The sequence below is a fragment of the Oncorhynchus nerka genome, linkage group LG10, assembly GCF_034236695.1.
Source record: "Oncorhynchus nerka isolate Pitt River linkage group LG10, Oner_Uvic_2.0, whole genome shotgun sequence".
Classification (NCBI taxonomy): Eukaryota; Metazoa; Chordata; class Actinopteri; order Salmoniformes; family Salmonidae; genus Oncorhynchus; species Oncorhynchus nerka.
In genome coordinates this window covers 73,945,473-73,960,086 of record NC_088405.1, presented here as the reverse complement: position 1 = coordinate 73,960,086, position 14,614 = coordinate 73,945,473, and the positions used below count along the sequence as shown (strand labels likewise).

Below are 14,614 nucleotides of genomic sequence, written 5' to 3'. Positions count from 1 at the left end.
GCTGCTTTGGAACAGTGGAGAATCAAATGTAATAAAATTGAAGTTGTGATTTGATGTTCCAAAATGGCATAGGTCCTATTGGTGATGTTAGACATTAAATGTGGCACATGTACATCAGTGTAACTGGATAGGTTTGGTTTGTAAAGCACATTATAGGGGTGGTTCATATAGTGCACAGCTGCGCTGTATGAAATACCATTATCCATTATCGCATGCACCTTTCAATTTAGCCATGGGTATTTTATACACATTATGGTCATTGCTAATTGAGACCACTAGATATCGCGCTCTTTCTGCTAGCATTGACACGCAAAAGTGAGGAGGCTCTAGAAGAAAGTTGCTACTGTAATCTGCTACGGGTGGTTACACCTTAAACAACCTTGTAAATGTAGGAACAACTGACTGTATGGGTCATATAGAGTTCCATTCCTCAGCCTGATGTTGTTGTTGTTGACATGTCCGTCGTTGTTACCCCCTCCAGGTGAGAAGCCGTTTGAGTGCAAGCTGTGCCACCAGCGATCCAGGGACTACTCGGCCATGATAAAACACCTGCGCACCCACAACGGTGCCTCGCCGTACCAATGCACCATCTGCCTGGAGTACTGCCCCAGCCTCTCAGCCATGCAGAAGCACATGAAGGGCCACAGGCCCGAAGACATCCCCCCGGACTGGAGGATAGAGAAGACCTACTTGTACCTCTGCTACGTCTGATGCCACCAGACAACAGCCGGGGGGAAGGAGGGCGGGCAGAGGAAGTGGGGAAGGGAGCGAGAGAAGGAGGAGTAGGAGGAGAACGAGGCCTGTGGCGAAGAAGTCAAGCGAGGAAATCCACGAGACGGAAGCACAGGTGATTTTCTAATGCAAAGAGAGTGAATGACAGAGGGGCACACTGAGGAAAAGGGCTGGGCAGAGTGCACTTCTGACCAGAGGACATTACCGCTTCGAAGTCACATGTCGTTCAATACATCCATTAACGTTTTGTTTCAAGTTGTTTTCAAATTGCCTAATGCAAAACCTGTGGGTGTACCCTCATCGATGGATCCGCATCAATGGAGTTTGTTGTCCTTAAGTCTACCCACAGACTCGAAAGATGTCACCCAAGCCACACCTGAAACTGAGCTGAAATGGTTCTCAAAGGCTATGTGAACCCACACATCCCCATCATTTAGACCACTGGCCATCACTAAATGTAGTTTTGACACCCTCACCTTTTCTGGTAAGGGATTGTAATCATACTGTAACTTGGTGGGTCAATCCTTTCATTACCTGATACTACAGATCCCTTCCTGATTTGATTGGATTAAACTAGACACCAAGTCATGTCCTGCTTGAGGAACATGTCACAGTTGACCCCTACTACCCATCCCATTATTTACCAGAGTGCTCCAAAATGGTGTCTTCAGACCTGGTGGCACAGAGCACTTAGAGCCCCTACGGTGGTGTCATTCAGATAGCCCTCGAGAATCAGAGCCTAAGGGCTGGCTCATGTGTCACATGTCAGCCAGACCTATGGCAAAATAGCACCATGTTGAATTGGATTGGGGCACAACACCTCTGTACCCACGCAGTGGGTTATCTTTTGTTCAGCAAGGGAGATTAACAGAGGATGATATTCCCATATTGGAAATCTCCTCTTCCCGGTGAGCTTCCAGGGTTCTGTTGGATAAGGGCTGAAAACGGCTGAGGCCACTAGTCGGGTTTCGCCGGAGCCTCTCGGGAGTCGACGGTCCCTTTTTTATTCTCCTTATATTTGTCTCCGCATCAGTTTATCATAGCTTCATTGCACAGGTAAAGACATATTACGACAGCAGTCTCTGTTTGATGTTTCAGATATATTTTTGAGGGGTAGCTCGCTGCGAAGCCGCTGCTCTGTTTTCTCTTAAACCATGAGTCTCTATACAGCATTAACTGGAGATGTCTCTTTTCTTTCCGCTATAGATGCTGGACTGATATAAATGTAAGCAGATTATCATCAATTACACTAAATTGCAGTACGTCGTCTGACTCATAACATTAACTATTTTCTCACATTAATAATCTCATATTCTCTATATGCCATGGTGATGGAGACCAAAATGACAAAGGCTGCTGTGGATTGAGGTCGGGAGCTATGACGTGTAGGGGTAGCACCAGTAACACCTCCGAGGGGTGGTTGTAATGCCTTCATGATGCGACTATAAGGAGATATGGCACTTGTTATAACAGATTGTATGTACTGTTATGAGGAGTATAACCGTGAATGTGATGCCAGGTGGAAAATAGTTTCATAAAATTGTAATAGTGCTATATCAATAAAATATGTTGTCATAACCTGTTATAACAAGCATTATGTCTGTTCATATGGCAGCATAATGAAGGCAATATGAGCACCACTGTCAGTTCAGTGTTAACGGGATAATCACACTCAATTATTAGCAGGGGAGGGGGATGGGGGACTAAACTGATTGGAGGAGACATGGCCTGGCCAGCCCAGGGGGCGAACGGTAAGAAGACACAATAAATCAACTCTTAATATATGGTTTTGTTTCTTCGCTTTGTCTCTTTCCTATTATATCTTGATTTATCTCAGCACATTGTACTTGAATTACCTCGTTTTTTGTGACCTCGTGCTTGTTTTTAGTTCCCTTGTGTTTTTTTGTTTAATTTTGTACATGTTCTTACTTTTTGTGAGCGTGTGTCCGAAAGCCGCACTATTGCGCGAGGGAGATGTGATAAAGCAATGTGTACGTGGAAATGAGTGCCACGGTGAAAATAGATTTTTATTGTTGTGTATTTTTGTGCATTATTGTTACCAAACTTGGTATTTTTTTTATTAACCCTGCTTGTTGAAGAGCTGGTGGGTTTGGTCATTCTTATAAAAGCTACCTCTAAGTTGTTTTGTTTTCATTTTTGTTAAAGCACGTTATTTTGTGTGTTTGTGTTTTGCATCTTTGCAACTTCATCTCATGCTTTCAAGTGTTGACTTATTGTCTTTTCATATGTGTAAGTGACATTTATATAAAGGGTAAGATTGATGGGGAAATATAAAACAAGAGTTTATTCTTATCTTACAGTCCCCCCCTGACAGTAACCTTAAGAACAGAGAAGAGATGTTGAAGCCTTAAGTATGGGGTAAGAGGGATGTACGCAGTAGAAGAAGTAATAGTACTTTTAAGAGTAAAAAAAAACAACATTAAACTTGAAAATATGTGAATAGAATTGTAGTTTTGTAATGTGAAAAAAAAAGGTTCACCAATGTTGAACCACCGAGAACAGGTCATATATGCAGCGGTGCAGTGTGCGTTGGACAATTGGGACTGCAAGTGTTAATCAAAGAAAAAAGGAAGGTTAGAAAAAAAGAGATCCTCTTGGTCGACAAGTTCTCTCGAAATGAGTGTATTCCTGAACAAGAGCCAACAGAGGCAGTTTGATATATAAAAATTGTAATATTTTTGTATTCAGTGTCAGACCCTTTCCATTTGTCGAGGGTTTCAGCAGGGCATATATTTGTATATATTTTTTTTTTATTACCTAGTTTTTTCTCTGGTTTTGAATCTTTTGCCTTGCTCCTCTTTGGTAATGTTAAATGTGTGAATATGTTGTCGTAAGTGTTGCTTTCTGGATGTCAATGCATTGTAGGTGAAGGACTAAATCTATCGGCCATAAACGTGCGTGTGGAAAAAAAGAAATAGATCATTTCAAATGGATGGCAGGGATGCTGCCATCGGTCAATTAGGACACGTCATTCACAATTTTCAATCAACTTTTATTGCCAACATTTTGTTTTTGTACTTGAAGTGATAAAAAAAGAAGCAATGGCATGAACGTGGTCGTTTTGGCCCATGATTGTCTTGCCATTGTATTATCGAACACTGTGAGCCGAGGGATTTCCCTCGTCCAATATTCATCCACTATAATAACTTCAGTCACCAAATCAGAGTGCCAGGCCAGAGAGCCTGAAACAATCTCATCAAACTTCAATAACTAGAGGGATTCAGTCTCCTATCATTGTTCTCTGAATGTTTTATACTTTTTTTGTGTGTGTGCATAAATGAAAGTGTATCTGTGGGTGCGTGTATTAGTGAAAAATGCACTAATTAGATCAGACACAAAATAAAAACAATGCTCTGTGCCACTTTTCCCTCAACATGTTGAAAAAAGAATCCATTGGCGTTGATATAGTTCTTCCCTCAATGTTACTCTGTTTCTGTAATATCGTTGTGCCTAAAATGGAAATTGTTCAACAAAAATGTCCATCTATATCTACTTAGTTTCTGTACTTTCAGAAGATAATGAATGGTGTCTCCAGCACTCTAGGGATGTCATGACGATTTGAGATGACCTGATTTAGAATAGAAAAGGAGCTGTTCTGGAGGGCTGCATTAACCTAAAATTGGTAGTGGGTAAACCACCTTTGATGTTTTTGTTTGTAATTGACACCCAAAAGCAATGTAACTTGTTTACGCACAAAAAGCAGGGAAGAAAAAGTGTCCCAAAAATACAGACTATGGAGCTTGAGCGTATAAGACATAAAGATGATAACATTCACGGGCCATGAAAATTGTATGCATTTTGCTTTTTCAATCTGTTCTGAAGGACTGTTACCTGTTCATTTTGGAAATAAGTCTAAGTATGTTTTTTCGTGAATAATATTTTGCTGTCAGCAACAGGTTTACTGAGCAGTTAATGTCCTTCAACATCCACTTTGGCAGCTTGACAAACCCATAGCGTTGCCCCAGCTTAACATTACAACTTGTTTCTTATAAAGTACTTGTTCTTAATATAAGAAATACATTCAAAGACGAGCCTTACAAAATCATGGCATCCCTGGAGTAGGCACTCTGTGTTTCAGTGTGGTGTTCTAGAACGAGTAGCCATTTCATGCAGTGTTCCCATGCATGTGCCATTTGAGGTCCAGACTAAACTGTTTGAGTATCAAAGCACCAAGACATTGTCTTTTTATATTAGCACTGAGGACCAATTGCCCTGTCGGACCAAGCATTACAAAGCTTTTCTCTCTCTTTCTCTCTTTCTGGCTTGTCTGTCATTTTGTTTCATTCTTCCTTGTTGTGACAGCACAAGTGCCAGTCGAGTTGCTCTGTATTAAGAAAATAGTGTTTTTATTATTATTTGAATTGTTATCGTTTTCGTCTACCTCAGCACCTGATCTTAGCCTAATCTTAGAAGGTGCCCAATTATTATAATTTAATTTCTACTTTTTTCTGTAATTTGAATAAAAATGATTTAATTTGCATTAGAACTTTGCAAAGGTCCTTTGTCTTTTCCAGCGATTAGCTGTGTGTCTGCGGCCCTGCTTCTGATGTTGTGCCACGGATCCCAGCATCTGTCTGTTGATTTAGTTTATTTTCTTTCCGTGTAGGATCAGATACATCTCTTTGTAAAATTTCAGTGTTTCTATGATGGAGTGTGAAAAAAAATAAAAGAAATAAGAGATTTAAATGCTGCAGGTTTTATTATCCATGTTGTCACTAAGTACATTTTGTGCCTTCGATAGTGAAAGATAATATTTTTTACATCCTACTAACAGTAGATTGTTTTGTAGTGAACATTTTTTTGTATTTTTATTTATGAGTCTCAGAAAAATAACGATGTTCAGTTGTATACCTTCAATCTGCAGTTAGAAAATCAATAAAAAATAGACTCAAGTTTGTCTGCCTGTTTTCTAATGTGGTGCTTTCTGGGTGACCCATTCCTCATATACTCTGTGGACTCTTCAGATGCCAACCCACAGTTCAATACTGTATAGATAGTAAAAATGAATTACAGGTTTACACGATGTTGGAGAGCCATAGTGCTGTTCTTGTTATGCAGAACTGTGTCCTTCAAAAGCAGCTCTGTAAACATGGGTAACAACCATGAAGTCACTGGGTGGACCGTTGCTGCGGTTGACAAATGAAGATGACCCCCCATGAGATTCTCCCCAGCTTCCCCTCCTCTCACATCTGAAGGCAACAGCTTTTCTCATTCAACACTTTTCTCTCTTCCACCAGTCCCACTTCTCTGTCCACAAAACATATGTATTGATCCTCAACCCTCTGTCATCCCTTTTTGTCAATTTCTTTAAAAGCACCGGAGGAATTGGAATTCTGCTGATCTGAATAAGTCAGTTGGGCTACAGAGGGAGTATTATATTCCACTATACTAGTGATGGGGTAAAGATGTAGTACTCACTGCTCAGTTCTTAAATGTGTTTAGTCACCTAATGCCAGAAAAGCCTTGCCAAGCAGAAGGCATTAAATCAAGTCAAATAAATGTAGTAATATGCCACCACTGCCACTTCTTTTACTAGTGTCTCTTTATTCCCTGTGGCTGCTTTCCACTACGGGAGCTCATTTGGGTATAGTGTAAGTGGGCCGTTAAGTGTAGCACAGAATATATGATCCACTACAGGAGGCTGATGCGAAGCCATGTTGTATTGCGTATGAAGAGGTCATTTGTGTTGTTGATCACAGCAGCACCCCCTACTGTTGAGCTGTAGCGAAAAGCCTCTTGAGTAAGAACATGACATGGTCAGTGTTGTGGTTGGAATTATTACATCTACCAGACAGTAGAGCCATGGGTGGGTGTATGTGTTCTGCATGTAGAGTGACCAGATAGGTATTTTCTGACAGAGACTGTAGTCTGTTGACATAGAACCAAATGGAAGTGCTAATGGTTAGCATTGTGTCAGTGCTTGCCTAGCGACCATGTCCTACATTCCTCTCTCATTATGTAGGTAATAAATGCTATCATTAGATATGCAGGGTGCACGCCATTATTGCTGCCACCTGGTTTGCTGTTAGGGGGGAAACGTTGCAGACACTAATGGTTCAGTTTTTCCGTGCATCAAGGAAGCGATACAAACATGGCATTATACTAAACTGAGCTATCTGGTGGGCTTTAGTATTCCTCACTTTCTATCTTTCCCTCTATCTTTCTCTCACTCTCTTTCTAGCGATCTCTATTTTCCTCTCCTCTATCCTTCTTCCTTCCCCCACCCCCTCTCTCTGGCTCTGTCTGTCTCTCTTTCTAGCGATCTCTATTTTCCTCTCCTCTATCCTTCTTCCTTCCCCCACCCCCTCTCTCTGACTCTGTCTGTCTCTCTTTCTAGCGATCTCTATTTTCCTCTCCTATATCCTTCTTCCTTCCCCCACCCCCTCTCTCTGGCTCTGTCTGTCTCTCGTTCTTGCTCTCTGTGTTATTTGGAACCATTTTGCTTTGGAAGGTTGTGCTAACTAGATGGACAACATTACACCTCAGCAACACACCAGACTGACAGCAACTCATATAGACACTCTTCAAACACTCCTGGAAACACAGCACAGGCTTAGATGTCCTTATTTTCCAAATCACCACCATCATATTCACGTCAACATTATTATTTCGAAGTCCTGTGCTCATTAGACAAAGTATTATAGCAACTTGAATAATTTCTCCCAGAGATGAGAGCCTTTCTTTCAATCTGGAACATCTAAGATCGGCTTCCTTATAGCTGACCTAACCAGGTTAATCAAGCCAGGAGACCCTGCCATCTGTTTCGGCGCAAACAAGAGGTTCTCCTTCGGCTCCCTATTATAGCAGGCAGCCCTCTCCCTTCCCATCCGTCTTTGGGCAGCATATGCAGACCCTGACCTCTCCCCTCAGAAGGATCAGCTAATGAGCTACTTTTCTTTAGCTATTCACTCCATCACCACCGGCCTCTGCATATCAAACCCAATGTGGCTAGTCATAGTGGAGAGTTAGGCTGTCTTGGACTATCTTGATTGTTTTAAGGGTCTTGGTGATTTAGGGAAAGGAGGACACTAGAGGAGGACACATCCCCTGATGATGAGTATGCTCCTTCATCAACGGGACACCATGAGTTCAGTTTGATCCCAATTTTGTTTTTAAAAATGAAGCAGAGTGGGGATTTTTGGCCTTGGTTGATTGGACTCATGTGGGCAATGTGAGTGGAAGGGGCAGGGTCCAGTGAATGGCCTCTCGAGTGGGGGGAGGGGGGTGGTGGCTGCAGGGCTCTGTGTGTGGGGGAGCCAGGGGGTCCCATCTTTATGTGCTCTTTGACCCAAATATGATCTAATGGATAGAGAGGGTTCAGACAGTGGGCCTGTTGAATGGAGGGGGACCGGTTTTGTCCAAATCCCTGGGATTGTTTTCTCAGCGAAGCCTGGCCTGTAGGCGTTGGCCTGTAGGCGTTAGCCTCCCCCCACCCCAGGCATTGATCCAGCCTCGGAGAGGAGAGAGCCAAACAGCATGGCCGCCCCTACTAATTTACTGTAATACAGCAAGCAACCTGAGCAACACGTAACTGAACTATTCTGTGTGTTTCATGTTGTTGCTGTTATGGTAGACTTAGTTTTGTATGATTTTTGTGGTCACTGAACTTTTGTGGTTTGAGAATATGTTGGATGGGGATAATTATTAAAAAGGTTTCCTGAGGTTACTGATTAAGGTAACTGTTCTGTGCACTGGCCACAAAATGAAGTTATAATGCATGACAAAAAATGCTGAGTCTTCAATCTTGATCATTTAATCCGTTGGTGGAATAGTAATTGTAGTTTTGGCGTCATCTCTGGAATTGTAATTTGTTGTTTATTTAAAGTAGATGTTCTTCAAGGAGTTTATCAAATAGAGGTCCATAGCTTCATTGCAATTTGGAGATGTGTCTTATGAACTTAGCTGTTGTATGGTTTTTAGTAACTGGTGTAGAAATGACTGTTGAAGCTCATTGTGTGTTCCTGCAACTCCATAAGTGTAGTACTGGTTAATGCTGGTAATGGAACCCTCTAGTGTTAGTCTAGTGTACTACAGTATACTACTTTTACAGAAGATGGTAGGGATGCAAAAATTCCGGTAGCTTTAACAGAATTCCCAGATGTGTTAGGGGGGAATAATCAGGAAATCCAGAATCCTCCAAAGAAGATTTGAGTAAAACGTGAGAATTTGGGAATGTTCCGGAATGTTGCAGCCCTAGTCAGATGTCTACCCTCTCTGGTTGTACTTTTTTTTTTTTTTTTAAATAGACAAACTATTGAAAGCCTGGAGTCATGCTTATTTATGGCAATACTCATTGATAACATTTCCTGTGTTGTTTTTTATTATCATTTTGGAATGTTTACTGTAATTAGTTTTAGAACACCATTTATACATACCAGACATTTTCAGAGATTTTCTAATCCAAGCGTCACACTGATAAAGCATTTATTATAGCTGAAAATCAACTAAAACTCAGGGGGAATAAAACAGCCAGGCATAGTGCTGAACTAAAAGGGCTAGAGTCAGTCGTCCACACAGACCCAGGAACTGATGTAGCCTGGATACTTGTTGAATATATTGGGATCGATGCTCCCATTTACTGTGGAACGGTTTTAGGCTTTAATTATGTTGGGTGTCAATGGCATTTATCCTATCTGAGTACTCCCTCTGAGTCCATTTTCCAGTGAGGCCAAAATCTTTACGTTCAGTACATTAGTGTCAGTCCGCGGGCTAGGGTTCCAAGTAGCACAGTGGTCTAAGGCACTGCATCACAGTGCTAGAGGCGTCACTACAGACCCGGGTTTGATCCCGGGCTGTATCACAACCGGCCTTGATCTGGAGTCCCATAAGACAGCATACAATTGGCCCAGCATCGTCCGGGCTAGGGGAGGGTTTGGACGGAGTAGGCCGTCAAAATTTGTTCTTAACTGACTTGCCTAGTTAAATAAAGGTTAAGTAAGAAATAAATAAAAATAGGCCATCCCTGAGAGGAATTAATACCTTCTCTGTACTGGAGCATGAGGGTGGATAGTGCTGGGCAGAGCACTACTGTGCCACCCTGTGGTTAGTGTGGTGTATTGAAGTCTCTTGTATGGCTTAAACCCTAACCGGCAATTTAATAATAATACAAATAATTATAATATAAAACGGAAAATTGCTTTATTTTCACCTCCCATCATTTGAATGTGGACAGGGGCGGACTGGGACTAGAAATCTGCCCTAGCAGATTCCTTGAGGCCCCCACACCGGACCATATTTTTCCCCAAGAGGCCCCCATTAATTAGCCAGATAATGTTAATTTGGTGAGAACTAAAACATTTTTCTATAGGCCCGGGAGGCAAAAAATGGACCAGCCTATCTGGCATTTTCTTGAATGTGGACATTGGCTGTATTTGTCACGGATTCTCCAAGTACTACTGCTCTTTCCCGGTACTGCTGCTCTTTCCGTGTACCAATTCCGGAGGTCTACGCCACCGGCCTCTTGGCTTCACTGAACTGTCTCATTACGCACACCTGATTCCAAATCCCCTAATTAGTAACTGTATATATGGGCCCTCTGTTCACCATTGTCTTGTCGGGTATTGTTACCATGTCCATTGGTCCTGTGAGTACCTGCGTGTTTTGTGCATTTGTTACTACGGGTCTCGTCCCATGCATTGTTATTACAGGTCTCGACCCGTGTAGTGTATTGCAGGTCTCGTCCCATGCATTGTTATTACAGGTCTCGACCCGTGTAGTGTAGTGCGGGTCTCGTCCCATGGATTGTTATTACAGGTCTCGACCCGTGTAGTGTATTACGGGTCTTGTCCCATGCATTGTTATTACAGGTCTCGACCCGTGTAGTGTATTGCGGGTCTCGTCCCATGTTATTACATTGTTATTACAGGTCTCGACCCGTGTAGTGTATTGCGGGTCTCGTCCCATGCATTGTTATTACAGGTCTCGACCCGTGTAGTGTACAGGTTGCGTGGGTCGGGTCGTCCCATGCATTGTTATTACAGGTCTCGACCCGTGTAGTGTATTACGGGTCTTGTCCCATGCATTGTTATTACAGGTCTCGACCCGTGTAGTGTATTACGGGTCTCGTCCCATGCATTGTTATTACAGGTCTCGACCCGTGTAGTGTATTGCGGGTCTCGTCCCATGCATTGTTATTACAGGTCTCGACCCGTGTAGTGTATTACGGGTCTCGTCCCATGCATTGTTATTACAGGTCTCGACCCGTGTAGTGTATTGCGGGTCTCGTCCCATGCATTGTTATTACAGGTCTCGACCCGTGTAGTGTATTACGGGTCTCGTCCCATGCATTGTTATTACAGGTCTCGACCCGTGTAGTGTATTGCGGGTCTCGTCCCATGCATTGTTATTACAGGTCTCGACCCGTGTAGTGTATTGCGGATCTTGTCCCATGCATTGTTATTACAGGTCTCGACCCGTGTAGTGTATTACGGTTCTCGTCCCATGCATCGTTATTACAGGTCTCGACCCGTGTAGTGTATTGCGGGTCTCGTCCCATGCATTGTTATTACAGGTCTCGACCCGTGTAGTGTATTGCGGGTCTCGTCCCATGCATTGTTATTACAGGTCTCGACCCGTGTAGTGTATTACGGGTCTTGTCCCATGCATTGTTATTACAGGTCTCGACCCGTGTAGTGTGTTGCGGGTCTCGTCCCATGCATTGTTATTACAGGTCTCGACCCGTGTAGTGTATTACAGGTCTCGACCCGTGTAGTGTATTGCGGGTCTCGTCCCGTGCATTGTTATTACAGGTCTCGACCCGTGTAGTGTATTGCGGATCTTGTCCCATGCATTGTTATTACAGGTCTCGACCCGTGTAGTGTATTGCGGGTCTCGTCCCATGCATTGTTATTACAGGTCTCGACCCGTGTAGTGTATTACGGGTCTTGTCCCATGCATTGTTATTACAGGTCTCGACCCGTGTAGTGTATTACGGGTCTCGTCCCATGCATCGACCTGTTATTACAGGTCTCGACCCGTGTAGTGTATTGCGGGTCTCGTCCCATGCATTGTTATTACAGGTCTCGACCCGTGTAGTGTATTGCGGGTCTCGTCCCATGCATTGTTATTACAGGTCTCGACCCGTGTAGTGTATTACGGTTCTCGTCCCATGCATCGTTATTACAGGTCTCGACCCGTGTAGTGTATTGCGGGTCTCGTCCCATGCATTGTTATTACAGGTCTCGACCCGTGTAGTGTATTGCGGGTCTCGTCCCATGCATTGTTATTACAGGTCTCGACCCGTGTAGTGTATTACGGGTCTCGTCCCATGCATTGTTATTACAGGTCTCGACCCGTGTAGTGTGTTGCGGGTCTCGTCCCATGCATTGTTATTACAGGTCTCGACCCGTGTAGTGTATTACGGGTCTCGTCCCATGCATTGTTATTACAGGTCTCGACCCGTGTAGTGTATTGCGGGTCTCGTCCCATGGATTGTTATTACAGGTCTCGACCCGTGTAGTGTATTGCGGGTCTCGTCCCATGCATTGTTATTACAGGTCTCGACCCGTGTAGTGTATTACGGGTCTCGTCCCATGCATTGTTATTACAGGTCTCGACCCGTGTAGTGTATTGCGGGTCTCGTCCCATGCATTGTTATTACAGGTCTCGACCCGTGTAGTGTATTGCGGGTCTCGTCCCATGCATTGTTATTACAGGTCTCGACCCGTGTAGTGTATTGCGGGTCTCGTCCCATGCATTGTTATTACAGGTCTCGACCCGTGTAGTGTGTTGCGGGTCTCGTCCCATGCATTGTTATTACAGGTCTCGACCCGTGTAGTGTGTTGCGGGTCTCGTCCCATGCATTGTTATTACAGGTCTCGACCCGTGTAGTGTATTACGGGTCTCGTCCCATGCATTGTTATTACAGGTCTCGACCCGTGTAGTGTATTGCGGGTCTCGTCCCATGCATTGTTATTACAGGTCTCGACCCGTGTAGTGTATTTACGGGTCTCGTCCCATGCATTGTTATTACAGGTCTCGACCCGTGTAGTGTATTACGGGTCTCGTCCCATGCATTGTTATTACAGGTCTCGACCCGTGTAGTGTATTACGGGTCTCGTCCCATGCATTGTTATTACAGGTCTCGACCCGTGTAGTGTATTGCGGGTCTCGTCCCATGCATTGTTATTACAGGTCTCGACCCGTGTAGTGTATTGCGGATCTTGTCCCATGCATTGTTATTACAGGTCTCGACCCGTGTAGTGTATTACGGTTCTCGTCCCATGCATCGTTATTACAGGTCTCGACCCGTGTAGTGTATTGCGGGTCTCGTCCCATGCATTGTTATTACAGGTCTCGACCCGTGTAGTGTATTGCGGGTCTCGTCCCATGCATTGTTATTACAGGTCTCGAACCGTGTAGTGTATTACGGGTCTTGTCCCATGCATTGTTATTACAGGTCTCGAACCGTGTAGTGTATTACGGGTCTTGTCCCATGCATTGTTATTACAGGTCTCGACCCGTGTAGTGTATTGCGGGTCTCGTCCCGTGCATTGTTATTACAGGTCTCGACCCGTGTAGTGTATTACAGGTCTCGACCCGTGTAGTGTATTGCGGGTCTCGTCCCGTGCATTGTTATTACAGGTCTCGATCCGTGTAGTGTATTACAGGTCTCGACCCATGCATTGTTATTACAGGTCTCGACCCGTGTAGTGTATTACGGGTCTCGTCCCATGCATTGTTATACAGGTCTCGACCCGTGTAGTGTATTGCGGGTCTCGTCCCATGCATTGTTATTACAGGTCTCGACCCGTGTAGTGTATTACGGGTCTCGTCCCATGCATTGTTATTACAGGTCTCGACCCGTGTATTTATTAGAGGTTTAACCTCGCTCTTTTGTTTGGGTTACATCCCTGTGTGTTTTGTATACGTGTTTGTTTTGGGCTTCGTCCCCTTGCCTTTCATGGCATGTTGTGTAATTTGGGGGGAGTAATTTGGGGGGAGTCTCCTGACCCCTCCTGTCTCAGCCTCCAGTATTTATGCTGCAGTAGTTTATGTGTCGGGGGGCTAGGGTCAGTTTGTTATATCTGGAGTACTTCTCCTGTCCTATTCGGTGTCCTCTGTGAAACTAAGTGTGCGTTCTCTAATTCTCTCTTTCTCTCTTTCTTTCTCTCTCTCGGAGGACCTGAGCCCTAGGACCATGCCCCAGGACTACCTGACATGATGACTCCTTGCTGTCCCCAATCCACCTGGCCACGCTGCTGCTCCAGTTTCAACTGGCCTGGGCCCTAGGACCATGTCCCAGGACTACCTGACATGATGACTCCTTGCTGTCCCCAGTCCACCTGGCCATGCTGCTGCTCCAGTTTCAACTGTTCTGCCTTACTATTATTCAACCATGCTGGTCATTTATGAACATTTGAACATCTTGGCCATGTTCTGTTATAATCTCCACCCGGCACAGCCAGAAGAGGACTGGCCACCCCACATATGCTCTCTCTAATTCTCTCTTTCTTTCTCTCTCTCGGAGGACCTGAGCCCTAGGACCGTGCCCCAGGACTACCTGACATGATGACTCCTTGCTGTCCCCAGTCCACCTGACTGTGCTGCTGCTCCAGTTTCAACTGTTCTGCCTTATTATTATTCGACCATGCTGGTCATTTATGAACATTTGAACATCTTGGCCATGTTCTGTTATAATCTCCACCCGGCACAGCCAGAAGAGGACTGGCCACCCCACATAGCCTGGTTCCTCTCTAGGTTTCTTCCTAGGTTTTGGCCTTTCTAGGGAGTTTTTCCTAGCCACCGTGCTTTTACACCTGCATTGTTTGCTGTTTGGAGTTTTAGGCTGGGTTTCTGTACAGCACTTTGAGATATCAGCTGATGTACGAAGGGCTATATAAATACATTTGATTTGATTTGA

The 14,614-nt window shown here is 44.1% G+C and overlaps 1 protein-coding gene across 2 annotated transcripts in view; it reads left to right on the top strand.

Moving 5' to 3' along the window:
* Positions 1–5,645, top strand: part of LOC115136001 (zinc finger and BTB domain-containing protein 16-A-like) — a 191,420-nt gene extending 185,775 nt beyond the window's left edge. For both annotated transcript variants that reach the window (XM_029671294.2, XM_029671293.2), the window contains exon 7: positions 482–5,645. In XM_029671294.2, coding sequence (XP_029527154.1) covers positions 482–711 — 230 coding nt within the window. In that variant the 3' untranslated portion in view covers positions 712–5,645. The remainder of the gene's footprint in view (positions 1–481) is intronic.
* The last annotated feature ends 8,969 nt before the right edge of the window (positions 5,646–14,614 follow it).